Source organism: Schistocerca piceifrons, chromosome 1 (assembly GCF_021461385.2).
Source record: "Schistocerca piceifrons isolate TAMUIC-IGC-003096 chromosome 1, iqSchPice1.1, whole genome shotgun sequence".
Lineage (NCBI taxonomy): Eukaryota > Metazoa > Arthropoda > Insecta > Orthoptera > Acrididae > Schistocerca > Schistocerca piceifrons.
Genome location: NC_060138.1, coordinates 355,321,499 through 355,339,412, shown reverse-complemented (window position 1 = coordinate 355,339,412; position 17,914 = coordinate 355,321,499). Strand labels below are relative to the sequence as shown.

At 39.2% G+C, this 17,914-nt stretch overlaps 1 protein-coding gene across 4 annotated transcripts in view; it reads left to right on the top strand.

Annotated features, from left to right (window-relative positions):
• The window catches only part of LOC124784582 (exportin-7), a 247,235-nt gene that overhangs the window by 101,996 nt on the left and 127,325 nt on the right, over window positions 1-17,914 (top strand). For all 4 annotated transcript variants that reach the window (XM_047254115.1, XM_047254113.1, XM_047254114.1 and 1 more), the window contains exons 7-9: window positions 1,034-1,180; window positions 2,719-2,891; window positions 13,103-13,296. In XM_047254115.1, the coding sequence (XP_047110071.1) occupies window positions 1,034-1,180; window positions 2,719-2,891; window positions 13,103-13,296 (514 nt within the window). The remainder of the gene's footprint in view (window positions 1-1,033; window positions 1,181-2,718; window positions 2,892-13,102; window positions 13,297-17,914) is intronic.

Sequence of the window (17,914 nt, the reverse complement as noted above, 5' to 3'; positions counted from 1 at the left end):
ACTTGTTTGGTTTTCTGGTAGGATGAAGTAATACAGTTTTTGCTTGAAATGGTATACTTTATTGTCACATATTTGCGATGTTCTCTGCTGTACTACAGAACAATGCAACTCTCTGTTGAAGTGTTGTAATGTGTTACTTTTTTCCAATTCAGCTTACAAGTACAGTTATATACGGTGATTTGGTAAAAGCATATGAGACTTCTTATAGCTGCCAGAATTTTTACCATATTTAACAAAAAGCCACTTAAGCATGGGACTACATATCAATAAGAAGTTTATGTACCAAATAATAGAGGACCTAAACACATGTAAAAAGTGACAAAAGAGTTAGCTTTTGGCGAGAGGAAAGAGTATTCCCTATCATAGCACTGCAAGACTAGCATCTCCAGGAGAAAAAATACAGTGGGGAATTTAGCATTATTCCTGTTTCAGGGTGTGGAATTTGGAAGGTATTGGGGGAAGCCATGAGAAGTTGATACTCTGATTCCATCCTAACGCAGATTTGGGTTGGGTGTTAGTAGAGAACTGTCTGTGAAATGTGAAGACATACTCTTAAAGTCCCAGCCCAGCACATAGTTTTATCACACATAATAAATCTTTTCTTTATATTGCATCTGCAAAATCACAAAGATAGAAGACAGCTATCATCTGCTAGTTGTGGGCAATCTGCATCTAAAGTAAAGATATAAATATAAATGTCTTCTATGCCCTTTAAAAACATTTTGTTAATTATGCCCTATTGACTGTTAATTTACATTGATTGTTTCAGTAATATGAAAAGGTTTTATAAATACTGCTGCCAGTCTCAAAATTTGACTGCTTAAATTATTTAATTATCAACACGTTTTAAAGTTAGTCGTCTATTTCTGTGACTCTTTTGAACTTTTTAGCCTTTGTTCACAAACATGTAAAGGTAAGTTGAAGCATAATATTACAGACAAATCAATTTGTTTGTGACTGGTAGCAGTATTTGTAAAATATTTTCGTATTGTTAATGGTGGATGATACAAAAAATGCTTTTCTCTTTCTAAAGGGATTGAGTGATCCAAGCAATTATCATGAATTCTGTCGTCTGCTGGCACGACTGAAATCTAATTACCAGCTTGGTGAATTAGTCATGGTAGACAATTATCAAGAAGCTATTCAGCTCATAGCAAAATTTACTGTTCAGAGCTTGCAGGTAAGACTGTACGACAAGTGTACCATAAATAATATATTAATAGTTATTGCCTGTTCAGTAATGAGGTTCACTATTTTAACTATTCAGGTAATAGAAATTCCACATTTCACATGTGTGTTCTGCCCTCAGAAGAAATACTTCACTCACCTCTTTTTTAACCTCTGCAGTTCGTTCTGAACTGTGACCTCTTCAACAGTTACCTGCAAATTATCATGATCTGGTGTTGGAGCTTACTATTCCCTGCAGATCATTTTCTGCAGTTCCTCCACAACGCCATCTGGTTCTTGGTCAACCCTATCTTCTTTGACTCCCTATATTTCCATTTAATGCTGTTCTTCAGTTCCATATCATTCATCTGTGCCACAGGCCCCTCCCATGTTAATCTGGCTGATTTCACTATTCCTCTAATAGATTTACAGCTCATGATTGTACTACCTCTCCATCTTACTCTTTCACAGGTTGGGCCAATGATTCTTCAGAGTATGTTTCTCTGAAAGGGATCTAGCATTGGAATATCTTTTGATGTCAGTGGCCAATTTTCTGAGGTATATGTAAACACAGGTGTTTAAAAAATGGTTAGTTTGATGATATGAGTTAAAGTCCTAAAGAATATAGTTTTTTACTGCAAAATAGGCTCTGTTGGCTGCTGTTAATCTCACTTTAATTTCATAAGGGATACCATTTGAGTGAATGACTGTTGACCCAGATATTTAAACTACTTATCTCTCTAAAAAGGTGTAAGTGCTCAGTGTTAATGAGGATTGCTTCTTCTCCTTGTGTGCTTTCCCAGCAGCCATCTATTTTTTTCTGTTTGTTGATATTCATTCCCATATTCTTGCTGGCCTGATCAAGTGTAATGAATGACTCCTCCATTGTCAAGTTCTTGCACCTATATCCATGCCATCAGCATAAATGAGTATCTTCACTGGTTTATAAAATATCATTCCCTGCTCAAGAGATTTGCATGTCATGACCTTCTCCAAGGTATCATTAAAGTGAAGACACAGCAGTGCATCTCTGTGCTTTACACTATCTTGTGTATCTATTTGATCAGACACCATTGCTCATGTTTTTATACTACTCTGTACCTCATTCATTCACTCATTCCTTCATTCAGTCATTCACTCATTCCTTGTCATTCTCACAAGCTCTAATAATGCTCAATCCTCACTTTAGTTGTTTTTTGTCAACATATACTAAGGCTGCTGAGTAGAAAACATACCATAACAGTTTTACCAACAAGTGTTGGTGAAACAATCTTTATGATTTTCACATTGCTTCTTTTTAGATAGTTTATCAGTCTTTTGTTATTTGTTATCTGTATTTTATTTCATAATGTTACAAAAAATAATTTTTGACAGGTGTGTGTGTGTGTGTGTGTGTGTGTGTGTGTGTGTGTGTGTGTGTGTGTGCGTGCGTGCGTGCGTGTGCACGCGCGTGTGTGTGTGTGTATTTCTGTCATATTTAATTGATTATTTTAGGTTACTACTTTCATAAAGGTTTTCACAATATTTTTCTGTTTTCTGCTTACTTTTCAGATGTGGCAATTTGCTCCAAATAGTGTCCACTACCTTCTAAGCTTGTGGCAGCGAATGGTTGCTTCTGTACCATATGTGAAGGCTACAGAACCCCATATGCTAGAAACATACACACCGGAAGTGACAAATGCATACATTACATCCAGACTTGAATCAGTTGCTGTTGTTGTAAGGTAACAACTGTTACTTATTAATAATGAAATAAACACTAATGGGTTGGAGGGAATGTCTTTTTATCAGCTACTGAAATGACATATCTGGTGAAATGAAAAATGTATGAATGAAGTTGAATTCCTACCACATTAAATTTTAAAAAGATTCTTTTGTGAGGGTAAAGGGAAAGGTAAGAGACAGGTTAAAGAAAAGGAAAGTTAGGTTGTTGAAATGAAGAGAAAAAAAAATCACTCAAAATCCTTGTCCAGGAAACGTGGGTGTTCAATAATAACAAAGAACTAAGAGCCAAGTGTGAAATGTCAGATGACTGTTAATAATGAGCTTTGAAATATCGATTTTTGTTGCAGTTGTTTAAGAGATACGTTTATTTCCTGTGTCTAGTACATCCCTCACCTATTTCAATTCAGTTAAAAGTGCACAGTTCGAATGCTCCTTCTTGATGCTATGTGGCCCAAATTCCTGCAGCTTGTTCTTTGAAATAACCAATAGTCTCCCTCACTGACAGTAGACATCACAGAACAACCAGAATAGCCTGTTTCTGGTGCAATGGCAACATGAGATAATGACTGAAAGAGGGAAATTATTTGTACAAATCTAGTGCCTTCTTCATGTTTGCTCAACATTTTGACAAGTTTTTGCAGGTTCAGGGGGCATATTGCAGTCAAAAAACTGAGTCTCATTCTCTCAATTGCCATTAATGGAATAAGAATCCCAGTCAGAAAATGCCCTTTTTTTTTGTATACAAGGACTAGGAAGAGCAGTTGAACGGAATGGACAGTGTCTTGAAAGGAGGATATAAGATGAACATCAACAAAAGCAAAACGAGGATAATGGAATGTAGTCAAATTAAGTCGGGTGATGCTGAGGGAATTAGATTAGGAAATGAGACACTTAAGGTAGTAAAGGAGTTTTGCTATTTAGGGAGTAAAATAACTGATGATGGTCGAAATAGAGAGGATATAAAATGTAGACTGGCAATGGCAAGGAAAGCGTTTCTGAACAAGAGAAATTTGTTTACATCGAGTGTAGATTTAAGTGTCAGGAAGTCGTTTTTGAAAGTATTTGTATGGAGTGTAGCCATGTATGGAAGTGAAACATGGACGATAACTAGTTTGGACAAGAAGAGAATTGAAGCTTTCGAAATGTGGTGCTACAGAAGAATGCTGAAGATAAGGTAGGTAGATCACGTAACTAATGAGGAGGTATTGAATAGGATTGGGGAGAAGAGAAGTTTGTGGCACAACTTGACTAGAAGAAGGGATCGGTTGGTAGGACATGTTTTGAGGCATCAAGGGATCACCAATTTAGTGTTGGAGGGCAGCGTGGAGGGTAAAAATCGTAGAGGGAGACCAAGAGATGAATACACTAAGCAGATTCAGAAGGATGTAGGTTGCAGTAGGTACTGGGAGATGAAGAATCTTGCACAGGATAGAGTAGCATGGAGAGCTGCATCAAACCAGTCTTAGGACTGAAGACCGCAACAACAACACAAGGGGCATCTGGAAATTACTAACAATCACATTGTTTTACAAGTACCACTCAAACTACAGTGACCTCTCTTATAGGACGATGAACTGATCCTAGTACTGTTAACATTGTGGATAGTGAAAGGACAGTACTTGTCTTTTGTGAAGTACAGAAAACTATGAAAGGGGACTTTCATGGAAAGAGATGGATCACATGCTTTTTGTGGAAGTAAGGAGCTGAGACAACAGATTTTATAAATGTTTAACTGCTGTGTATGGTCTAGAAGCTCCTGTTTATTGGGCAGATCATTGGCAGCAGTGGAATAATGAGCAAAGTTGGAATCACTACAGTTTATTGTTATGCCACTTTCACCGGATCTCTCTCTCTCTCATTGCTTTATTTGAGTACATGAATGCTGCACTGTAGAGTAACAGATTCAGCAAGAATGAAGAACTGCAGGCAGCTGAGCGTGAGCACGTGTGTAGTACCCACAAACATTGGCTCTGTGACATTGTAATGAAGTTGCCAGGAAGGCTGTAGTGATGTATTGACATCGGTGGGGATTATATTGACAGATGCCAGGTGCAGTGATTGATGTTCATTAATAAATCATGTCCAAAACAACTGTTGTAAATCATTTCCAAAAACCCTTTGTATATATTGCTCACACCACATAGAATAGCTATTTGGTATTTATCATATAAATTATTCTGTTAGCTTTGTAATTACAATGAATTGTCAGGATATCGCTGACGTATTTCGGATCAAGTCTGTCTCATCTGTCTGATATCAAATTCCCTCCCAGCTGTAGTTATTTTCGCTAGCCATCTTTGGGGCTGGAAAACACTGAATTAGATAGGTTGGGAGAGAGACTACTATTACATTTCCACTTCTCGAGCAGATCACCACCACCACCACCACCACCACCACTACAATCTTTTCAGATTAAATAGAAATCTACCTCATTAGTAGACTCTAGTATGACGTGGCGTGCAATGTAGTCACTGTGGAGATGGAGATGACATTTTATTCATTTGTCAGGGTGGCTGGTGTCCTCTCCACAGCCTTAAATAAATATTTACAGATATCAGAATGACAGAGTAGGATATATTACTGTCACATTATCATTTTGTTGTAGCTTATATGGGTCTTAAAGTTCATGACAACTTCAACACACATCATTTAAGTCTCATCTGCATCAGAAATGGACATCATTTTTAATAATTGGAAGGGCGCCCAAATACATGTTGCTGTTCTGTGCAACCTCAAAGAAAACTGGGTGTACAGTTTCTTAAAAATACCTCTGTATCATGAGACCTTGCTTTACAATCAGTTCTCAGCATACGCACCCATAACTAAATAGATTGACGATGATGATAATTCTCATCATGGAACATTTTTATTGTATCTTCGAATGGCTCTAAAAGTGCCAGGAGTTCTTTTGCATCATCATTCTCGCAGCCGGTAACTTTTCAGGCACACCTTTTTCTGCAAGCATTTCCAAGATTTTTTCGTGCTGTGTACTATAGACTGTAGTGTTCTAAACAAGCCGTAAGATTTTTTCGTGCTGTGTACTATAGACTGTAGTGTTCTAAACAAGCCGTTCCACCAAGTCTCCATTTCTTGCTTCAGGCTGATCTGTATTGAATTCACCTAATCAGTTTTCTCTGTGAAGTGGACAGAGTTGTCGGCAGCATTATTCATGGACTACACCATTGCAACCTCATTTTTTGAAGTAATCATTGTGAAAAAAAGTATGTCAGGACTGTGTTCAAAATACGTGCAATGCATGTATAATGCTGAAAGGACTACAATACCTTGCATATATTAGTACCTCAGGTAATAACAAATACAATCTTACTAAGATGCTGGAGATGTGCTCTTAAGTTAAATGTTTCCTCAGTATAGTTTTTAATAAATTCCACAGATTTTTCTGCTCGGAAATGTGAGTTGTTGCCATATTTTGTAGTGTCTAAACTTGATAAACAACGTGTGCAGTAATAGATACATAACGTCTTTCTTGACATGTATTGTTTCACATATTCATTATACATACACATGCATTCTAGCCTGCGATCTGTGGAATGCTGGACATCATATGCTACCTTGTTTGATCGGCTTCTTTTCAGTGTGTCATGCTAATGTCATAGCATATGATAATAGTCATTTTGGAGGTGGAGTGCAAGTGCACTCTACTTTCTTCACACTCGTTTCAGCATCCCATGCTCAAATGACCCAACCATCTTCTCTAGTATCCCAATCACTGCTCAGTCACTTGTGGCAGGATCAAGGCCACTTCTGAACTGGCATTTACAAGCTCCTGACAAAGAGTGAAATCTTTACCTGATATTGATGTAAATGGACGAAGATATCTGGCGCATGTTCCTATGCACTTTTTAGCTATCATAGATTTCACTGAAATTGGTAATGCTTCAGAACTTACACTTTATCATGTTCTGCAGATATGTGCAACGGACGTTTGGTGATGGAGGCTCTGTAAGGCAGGAGAGCAGAGTGCCTGCCACAGTACATCTTGCTGACATGAATCCCATCTTTATTAATTACTAATGAAAATCCCTCCCAAATGCTGCTATAAACACCATCTTTCACACTCAGGATATATTCTTTCATTTCAAGTTAGGTTTCACATTCGCCTTCATCTCAAGGTGACACGCCTTGATCCTGCCGCAAGTGACTGAGCAGTGTTTGGGATACTAGAGAAGATGGTTGGGTCATTTAAGCATGGGATGCTGAAACAAGTGTGAAGAAAGTAGAGTGCAGTTGCTCTCCACCTCCAAAATGACTTTATTATCATATGGCAGATTTTTGTGGAATTACATGTACCAAATAATTTGAGTGAGATAAATGGACAGAGACCTCTGGTGGTTAGTCCGTGAGATTTCTGTGATGCTCGGCACAACAATTTGAAAAAAACCAAGTGCTCGGTTGATATTGGCCCAAAGAGAGGGAAGGGTTCACATTCCACCAGTAACAGTCATGTTGAGCGTCTCCTGCAAGCGTGGTGTTACTAGAGTACATATATTTCACAGAATGCAGGACCCTATATTAAGCAAAATTTCGATGATTCTAGTAGCATAAATTGAAGAAAGGCTTAGAACACCAGTTGATATCTAAATGAGACAATACTTCCAAAATTCTGTATGAAAAGCCAAGAAATTAAAACAAAGAGAAGAAAGCGCAGAAAGATGGGAAGCTAGGAATTGTCTGATTGGACAGAGAAAAGCTTTCTCAGAGGAAGCATTTTCTTAATTTAGGTGAATAGTCTCCTCTGAAGGACACTGTAGATAATGAGTACTTCCTTGAATAGTACAAATAAATGAAATTTCTTAGCAATGTAAGTCTTCCTGACATGTAAAGCATTATCCACACCATCTTTCTTGCAGTGGAGAATTACTCTAGAACAGGCTGTTCAAGTTCGTATGCCCACTCGGGAGCATGCAGGCAAGCTCAGGCATAGATGGACAGGAGTGGGCAAATAACCGGTGCACAGGCAGTCTTGCTGCCAGGCTGTAGCTTACGCAGTCATACTCAAGTGGCCGATCTCAGTTGTTCACAGGTGCCCTTGCCCAATGGGATAGCATTGGAAAAGCCTGCTCTAGAGTAGTAGTACAATCTGCAGAGCTATAATGTGACACTTTTCATTCAGACAATACAAAAATAAAAACTGATTTGATGTGCTGTTGATGACAGAACCTGAAAATACCTTGAATTAGTAGAATAAAAGAATTGGAGGTGATGGAATGAGTAAGTGAGCTGAGAACTATACCAGGGTTGCCACAGGTTCTGGAAATCACGGAATTTCAAATGTGTCTGTGAAATCAGGGAAATTTGAAAAAAATAAAAAACTGGAAAAATCTAGTTTTTGGTCTCAGTAGATGAAAGGGTTCAAAAATATAAAAAGATGGCATTTCATTATTTTGATCGCTATTTTTAATTTTCTATGACTGGTTTCAGGCTAGCTGCCCATCTTCAGATCATATATTGCAGTTACAGAGTAACCTGTCACTACAGAACTATCGGTTCTCTGTTATGATGGTTTTATGACAGATAACCATTAGTTCTGCAGTGACAAGTTACTCTGTAACAGCAAAATATGATCTGAAGATGGGCAGCTAGCCTGAAACCGGTCATAGAAAATAAAAAATAGCAATCAAAAGACTAAAGTGCCATATTTTTATTTAATGAACGATCACGGAAATCCCATTAAGACTATCGTGTCTAGTTTTGATAAAAATGAAAGGGTTTGTTTACTGAGATGTCATGCATAATCACTGGTTGGGTGCAGCTGAGCACATGCACTGCTTCTCTACTCCCTCATTACTACTTCCTCTCCCCTTCCTACCACTCCCCTCAGCTTGCAGTCAGTGCTGTCACCACTAGCCTTGAAGCTGCAGACGAGAGCAGGGAGGTGTGAGGAGTGGTTTGTTTGGATCTGGTTCTTAGAAACTGTAGATGCAGCGGCCAGAGGTGGCGGTCATGTGTGTGTGAGTTGTGTCTGAGTGATTGGGTGAATGTATGTGCACTCTCACTTTCTGACAAAGGCTATGGCCAAACATTTAGTTGCAAGAGTGTGTGTGTCTTTTCTATGCTCCTGTCTGCAGCTCAGTGATCATTTTTATGGTGAGTTGCTACCTGTCGTCATTGTTATTGATTATCAGAGTATTTGCACAAGTTATCTGTTGCATGGATTGATCACAATGGTCCTATTTCATCAACATGGTGTCTGTGAGTCCTGAATAGCTGGCCACACTAGTGAATTTCCACAACAGTTGAAAACTGCAGGCCATTTCTGCAGGTATCTCTAATGAAACGGGCCTGCTGATGTGAAGCCCTTCCTTTCCCTCTAATGTGTGTGTCCTGCACATCACATCTAGTCTCACCAACCTGCCCGCAGGCCGGGTCTGTTTGTGTGTGGCGTAATGCAGTGGATTTTTGTGGTTTATCCATGGTCACGTGAATACTAGGTTATAAATACAAAAATCAAATAGGGATAATGCAGGAGTAGGTTTAATAATGAATAAAAAGAATAGGCGTGCAGATAAACTATTACGAACAGCGTAGTAAATGCATTATTGTAACCAAGATAGACACGAAGCCCACGCCCTCCATAGTAGTAAAAGTCTATATGCCAGCTAGCTCCGCAGGTGATGAAGAGATTGAAGAAATGTATGATGCAATAAAAGAAATTATTCAGATAGTTACGGGGGATGAAAATTTAATAGTCATGGGGAACTGGAATTGAGAAGTATGGAAGGAAGAGGAGGAATAGTAGTAGGTGAATATGGACTGGGGGTAAGGAGTGAAAGAGGAAGCTACCTGGAAGAATTTGGCACAGAGCATAAGCTAATCATAGATAACACTTGGTTTAAGAATCATGAAAGAAGGTTGTATATGTGGAAGAGGCCTGGAGACACTGGATGATTTCAGATAGATTATATAATGGTAACAGTGAGATTTGGGAACCGGGTTTTAAATTGTAAGACAGATGTGGACTCTGACCACAATTTATTGGTTATGAACTGTAGATTAAAACTGAAGAAACTGCAAAAAGGTAAGAATTTAAGGAGATGGGACCTGGATAAACTGAAAGAAGCAGAGGCTGTAGAGTGTTTCAGAAAGAGCATTAGGGAACGATTGACTGGAACAGGAGAAAGAAATACAGTAGAAGAAGAATAGGTAGCTCTGAGAGATGAAATAGTGAAGGCAGCAGAGAATCAAGTAGGTAAAAAGATGAGGGCTAGTAGAAATCCTTGGATAACAGAAGAGATATTGAATTTAATTGATGAAAGGAGAAAATATAAAAAAATGATCCCAAAGAAAGCAGGTGTTGACAGGTGTGTAAATTACCGAATTATCAGTTTAATAAGTCATGGCTGCAAAATACTAACACAAATTTTTTACAGACAAATAGAAAAACTGGTAGAAACTGACCTCGGGGACGGTCAGTTTGGATTCCGTAGAAATGTTGGAACGTACGAGGCAATACTGACCATATGACTTTTCTTAGAAGATTGATTAAGGAAAGTCAAACCTACTTTTCTAGCATTTATAGACTTAGAGAAATGTTTTGACAATGTTGACTGGAATATTCTCTTTCAAATTCTGAAGGTCCCAGGGTAAAATACGGGAGCGAAATGTTATTTACAATTTGTACAGAAACCAGACTGCACTCATGAGTCGAGGTGCATGAAAGGGAAGCGGTGGTTGAGATGGGAGTAAGACAGGGTTGTAGCTATCCCCGATGTTGTTCAGTCTGCATATTGAGCAAGCAGTAAAGGAAACGAAAGACAAATTTGGAGTAGGAATTAAAATCCTTGGAGAAGAAATAAAAACTTTGAGGTTTGCTGATGACATTTAATTCTGTCAGAGACATCAAAGGATCTGGAAGAGCAGTTAAACGGAATGGACTGTGTCTTGAAAGGAGGATATGTCTTGAAAGGAGGATATAAGATGAACATCGGCAAAAGCAAAATGAGGACAATGGAATGTAACTGGATTAAATGAGGTAATGCTGAGGGAATTAGATTAGGAAATGACACACCTGAGTAGATGAGTTTTGCTCTTTGGGGAGCAAAATAACTGATAATGGTTGAAGTAGAGCGGATATAAAATGTAGACTGGCTATGGCAAGGAAAGCATTTCTGAAGAAGAGAAATTTGTTTACATCGAGGATAGATTTAAGTGTGGGGGAAGTCTTTTCTGAAATTATTTGTATGGAGTGTAGCCATGTATGGAAGTGAAACATGAACAATAAATAGTTTAGACAAGAAGAGAATAGAAGCTTTCAAACTCTGGTGCTACAGAAGAATGCTGAAGATTAGATGGGTTGATCACATAACTAATGAGGAGGTACTGAATAGAATTGGGAAGAAGAGGAATTTGTGCCACAACCTGACTAAAAGAAGGAATTGGTTTGTAGGACACATTCTGAGGCATCAAGTGATCACCAATTTAGTATTGGAGGGCATAAATCGTAGAGGTTGACGAAGAGGTGAATACACTAAGCAGGTTCAGAAGGATGTAGGTTGCAGTAGTTACTTGGAGATGAAGAAGCTTGCACAGGATAGAGTAGCATGGAGAGCTGCATAAAACCAGTCTGTGGCCTGAAGACCATGACAACAACAACAACAACAACAACAACAACAACATCCATGGACCCAGGAATGCAGTTCACTCAGCAGGCCAGAAGCCAGAGGCCAGAGATGATGGATTTCAGAAATTGTGACTGTCTCATCGCAAGTACATTGCAAGGTGTGGCGTTTTATAGACAATTTATTTATTTTAGTACATTGTGGCATTTCGAACATAGTTTATATATTAGACACGATGGACAGTAAGAAGAAGAAAACTGTGGCAATCACTAGCGGTTTGCACGCTATGTGCTCAAATATTTCTCGAAAGAAAAATCACATAATACCTATAAAATAATAGATGTAACATTGTTCGTAATAACCAACAGTAATGAACATAGCAGAACCAACATTTTATTGGCAGTAACCTATATTATTGGTTTACACAACTCTTCTCCACCTTACCCACTTCTTTCAAGAGGCCTATTTTTTTTTCTGAGGTTCTTTCTGAAATTGGTGAAGTTATTTTGAATCTGTCTTGCGACTCCAAGGAAATGCACATTTTTGTCACCAAATGTGTTCTGTTTTATAGAAATAAAATAACATAAATTGTCTTAATGAAACACAGTGGTCTTAATGAAACACACATACCATTTGGCTTGCTTTCTCCATCTAAAAACAGTTCATTACAAAAGATATTGCTGTTAGTACTTAAGATTTTTGCTCACATTAGGAGTCGCTGTCTACTTGCAAGTTTTATTTAAATATTTCCTTGTTTGGCACTATTATTTCTTGTATAGTAGCTACAAAGTACTTACTCTTGAGATCACCCAAATCAGGGTATTTCACTTGGGGACACTCGTGGCAACCATGTATACTAATAAAATCGAGATAATGAGCAGTTGTATGTTTGATGATTGTATGACATGGTGTCAATCGACACAGTGCAGCTGTTGGTAACTTAAGAAAAGATTAAATTGCAAATTATTATTACATAAAAATATCAGTTGTTACTATCTGGAATGACTGCATTTGTGTCATCACAAGTTAACTGTAGAGACACTATGCAATCAGACCTGTTTGGTAGTTTGAGGCACATTCATTTGACCTTTTCACTGAAATATGCACTAGCTCAAACTTAAGTTTACCCCCCTCCCCCATACCCAGCCACTCTTTGTGTGTGACTTCTTCACTGGAGCATTAGAAACATGGAGATAGCATCTGCAGAAAAATAGCATATTGTTTGTGGTGGAAGATGTTCTTGTTAAAGACTCGTGTCATTGGATTGTTGTAAGTGAAGATATGTAACAGTAGCATTCTTCCACAAAATATTTACAGTATAGTATTCCTCTATTTATTGTTTGTTAATCTTAGCCTGAGGTATGTGCGAACAAAATTAATGACTTGCCTTGTTTTTCTTGTGCTTGCAGACAGTTCTTTAAGCATTATACTGAAACAGAATTGAATTAAGCTATCTCCTACTTACAATGCTACTACATATGGTGCAGTTACATTGGATGTTTCTAAACACTGAATAGCAGTTATAAGTCGTCATAAAATTGTTCAAAATCATAATATCGAAAATCTTTATTTTAATGTGTGAGCTTTTAACTATTGTGATTCAATTTGCTGTTGATTTTTGTGTCTTGTAGAGATGGCTTGGAAGACCCTCTTGATGATCTGGGTATGGTACAGCAGCAGTTGGAGCAACTGTCAGTTATTGGACGCTGTGAGTACCAGAAGACATGCACACTATTAGTTCAACTGTTTGATCAGGCAGCTGGAGCCTACCAGGAGTTAATGTCAAATCCAAATTCACAGCAGATTGACATTACCATACAGGAAGGTATGGTTACATCTACATAAATGTGCTGTCTTAATACATGCTCTTTCTCTGTGAAACTTTTAAACTATTTCCATGTTTGGTGTATAATAGTCATTTTGTTACAATTGTGAGAGAGAGACAATTATGAAAGAGACTATTGAAATCGTTTTTCACATGAGAGTAACCTTTTGACGTAATTACTGAAGAAGCATTTTTAATACATCACTATCAGAAGCAGTTCAAATAACACAAGAAATTTAGGGCCATGTGCACCTAATCGTAGGCTTTTTTATTATTGCTTCTAAACGAGGTTATGGAATTTTTCCCTTTGTTAATATTGTAATGGAATATCCTCTAGAGAGGGCGTAAATAACAGGAGTAGTAAAGGTAAAAACTTAACTGTGTACTTGAGGCAGTGTGTTGCCAATAGGCACATGAACAAGACTGAAAATGTTGTGAAGCTCTTGACATGATTCATCCAAGTTGACTATAGAACACAAATACATGCGTCCCTCCCCCCTCTCTCCCTCCCCCTCTCTCCCTACCCCCCTCTCAATCCCCCCTCTCCCTCCCCCTCTCTCCCTACCCCCCTCTCAATCCCCCCTCTCCCTCCCCCCTCTCCCTCCCCCCTCCCCCTCTCCCCCTCTCCACCTCCCCCCTCTCTCCCTCCCCCACCCCCTCTCTCCCTCCCCCTCTCTCCCTCCCCCTCTCTCCCTCCCCCTCTCTCCCTCCCCCTCTCTCCCTCCCCCTCTCTCTCCCTCCCCCTCTCTCTCCCTCCCCCTCTCTCTCCCTCCCCCTCTCTCTCCCTCCCCCCTCTCTCTCCCTCCCCCCTCTCTCTCCCTCCCCCCTCTCTCTCCCTCCCCCCTCTCTCTCCCTCCCCCCTCTCTCTCCCTCCCCCCTCTCTCTCCCTCCCCCCCTCTCTCTCCCTCCCCCCTCTCTCCCTCCCCCCCTCTCTCTCCCTCCCCCCTCCCTCTCCCTCCCCCCTCCCTCCCCCTCCCTCCCCCTCCCCCCTCTCTCTCCCTCCCCCCTCTCTCTCCCTCCCCCCTCCCTCCCCCTCCCCCCTCCCTCCCCCCTCTCTCTCCCTCCCCCCTCTCTCTCCCTCCCCCCTCTCTCTCCCTCCCCCCTCTCTCTCCCTCCCCCCTCTCTCTCCCTCCCCCCTCTCTCTCCCTCCCCCTCTCTCTCCCTCTCTCTCCCTCCCCCTCTCCCTCCCCCTCTCTCTCCCTCTCTCTCTCTCCCTCTCTCTCTCTCTCCCCCTCTCTCTCTCCCCCTCTCTCTCCCCCCCCTCTCTCTCCCTCCCCCTCTCTCTCCCTCCCCCTCTCTCTCCCTCCCCCTCTCTCTCCCTCCCCCTCTCTCTCCCTCCCCCTCTCTCTCCCTCCCCCCTCTCTCTCCCTCCCCCCTCTCTCTCCCTCCCCCCTCTCTCTCCCTCCCCCCTCTCCCTCCCTCCCCCCTCTCTCCACCTCTCCCTCCTCCGTCTCTCCCTCCCCCCTCTCTCCCTCTCCCTCCCTCCCCCCTCTCTCCCTCTCCCTTCCTCCCTCCCTCCCATTACCATTGTCTTCATACCTTCATCACCACCCTATTAATCTAATCATCCCATAGTTTCCTATCCACAGTCTTCCACTTACTCTGCACTGTTTCTATGTTGTGTTCCCTTGCAGCCTCTCCCTCCTGGCTACTGGTCACATTTCCCTCCCTCTCCATTTTCTTCTTCCTCCCAACCCTCAACTTAACACTGTCCGTCAGCTATGAGGCTTGCTGATGGCTAATTGCCTCGCCTGCACAGTGAGTGGTTATCTTCATTTCTTACATTATTTTTATTGTAACGAAGACTTTCCAGTAACAGTTTATAAGTAGCACTTTTTGCATTGGTTTGGCACCAATGAAACTAAAATCCTTTCCATATTTTCCTTCATATTATGAATTGGACAGATATTTTACTACTGGTAATTTATTGGGTCATATACACTTCTGTTTATCATATTTTGTATATAAAATGATTCCAAGAAAGTTAAGTATGGTAGTCCAGATAGTGATGGAAGAAGGCATTTGTTTCCCTGTGTTCAGTGAAAGGTACTGTCTTTTCAGAATGTTAAACAAAGCAGATTCCCGTTACTTTATGATAATTTGCTTTGGGCTTGATTTGCTTTGTCCATTTTGTTATTCATCATTGATGACATAATATTTATTTGTTCATTGTTTGTATATTTTTATTGCCAATGAAGAATACAATTACATGTATGTGAAGATTGCATAAGGAATGTCAGGATATAAATACATACAAAAATAGGCAATTAAATGATGACAAAATTATAAATAGGTTTATTTAGAATTTATGGCCATAATATTCCTTCAGAGCATAGAAACAGTTTTGAATTAACAAATTCTTGGCAGAGCCCTTAAATTTTTTCAGCTCCAATCGCTTTATTGAGTATGGTGGTTTGCTGAACAGCTTAACTGATGTTGTCCTAAAACTGCTTTTGGTTTTGGAATAAAAAGTTTCTTTTTTTATACCATTACATTGCCTTGTGTTATGGCTTTGTACATTGGAATGTACAGTAAAATTTGATAAGTTTTTCTTGACATATAAAAGACAGTGATAAATACACACACATGTTAATGTCATAACACTAAGCGTGACGAATAAATTTCTACAGTGCCTTTTAGGTGAGACTTTGCAGATCAGTCTCACTGCTTTTTTGTGCTATAAAGAGGCATTTGGAGTAACAGTTGTTGCTCCATGAGATAGCTGCTTAGGTCAGATGGGAATGCATATAGGCATAGTATGCAGAAAGCAGGCTTGCCTCATCTACTGTCTTTTGCAACTTTATAATCACAAAAAGAGAGTTGAAAATTTTTGACATCAAATAATTAGTATGTGGCTGCAGCTGAGATTATAATGTAACATGGTGCCAAGGAACCTAATGAGTAGCTTTGCATTCTCTAAGGTTCTATTCTTGTAAGAAATATTTAATTTTCGCATTTTTTCTATATTCGTAGACAGTTTATTGGTGCTGCACCAGTCAGAGAGTATATCTGTTTTGAGTAAGGCAGTGTCATCAGTGTTGTTGTTGAGAGAACTGGATGCCATACTAAAACACACATCATGTGCATATAAATAGCCCTTTGAAAAATCATTTCTTATATTGCTTGGAGGGTTGTTCATATATAATATGAAGAGAAGGGTGCCCAAGACTGACCCTTGGAATAACTTGTTGAAGACAAGAGGTCAAGTTTTATGGGATAAGTATGACTTGATAATTTCAGCAGCAGGGTCAGAAAAACCTACAGTTTTTAGTTTAGCAGTAGAGTATTGTGAGAGAGAGTGTCAGAGGCCTTTGTTAAATCAAAAAAACTTTGTGCTTACATTAAATTTTCCTTTCTTTGCCTCAAGACAATTAGCTATGTAGTTCATAACATCATCACTAGTTCATAACATCATCACTAGTTCATAAATTTTTCCTAAATCCAAATTGACTAATAGAGAGTAGTTGATTATTTTCAAAAAAATTATTATTTGATCACACATTAACTTTTCAGTTACCTTAGAGAAAACAGATACAAGTGAAACTGGCCTGTAGTTGCTAGCCAAATTGTTGTCACCTTTTTTGTGGATTAGAATTACTTTGATAATGATCAGTTTTTCTGGAAAACAGCCCTCATCAAAACACTTATTAATTACAAAGGACTTTTGCTATACCACAATGTGCTCCTAAAATAGTGGGAACACCTCGAATTTATTTTATGAGCATAACATGATGTCATGGGAGCAACGACATATACGACATAATCTGCTACTAAAAAATCATCCATAAAATACTTGAAAAAAGCCTAAGGCCAAAATTGTATGATCGTACAGGAAATAAAGAGAATGGCAGCTGAAGGCTTCAAGAAATCTTTCAAAAACTTCATTGCAGCTGCGGATCCTATCACATTGAAAATTATGCAACTCTTAAGTTTCAATATCTTGAAATTAATATTGTAGATGTCAAATGGATCACTGTAACTAAGTGAAAGAATGGATGTATACACATCTTCAACTGAATCATGCTCAAAATGAAAAATATTTTGTTATATTTTTCATTTTATAGGCCATACCTAAATAATAGTTTGGTTCATATTTGCTATTGGGTATTTTATTTGCAACATTGGTTACACTATTTACAAAATGATTATTAAAAGTATTTGCACTGATCTTGGCTATAGTCGCAGAATATTTCCTACCTGGCACTGAATTGACATTAGTTATCTTCCATATTTGTGTAGGGTTATTAATAGCTTGTGCGAACAGTTTGCAATTATATTCTACTTTAGATTTTCTGATGTCCATTCTGTATTTGAGTTTTAGTTGTTTATACCTTGTTCAGGCAAGTGGACAAGAGGAGTTCTTTGCTATGGAGTAGTATTTGAGGCACTGGTCTTTTAAGTTTTTGTAATTATGGCTGTACCACCTTTTCATCTTTTTAGTAACTGATGCCCTAGCTGTTGTAACTGTTTTGTTCCTTAGTGATAAGCCTAAATTAAATGCCCACAAGTAATGCTGTTCTGCCATATACATATAGCCAGTTTATTTGCATGAGATAGCCTAAAAATACAGATATATTGTAGCCACTAATACTTCTCTGAGTCTTATTCAACATAGATA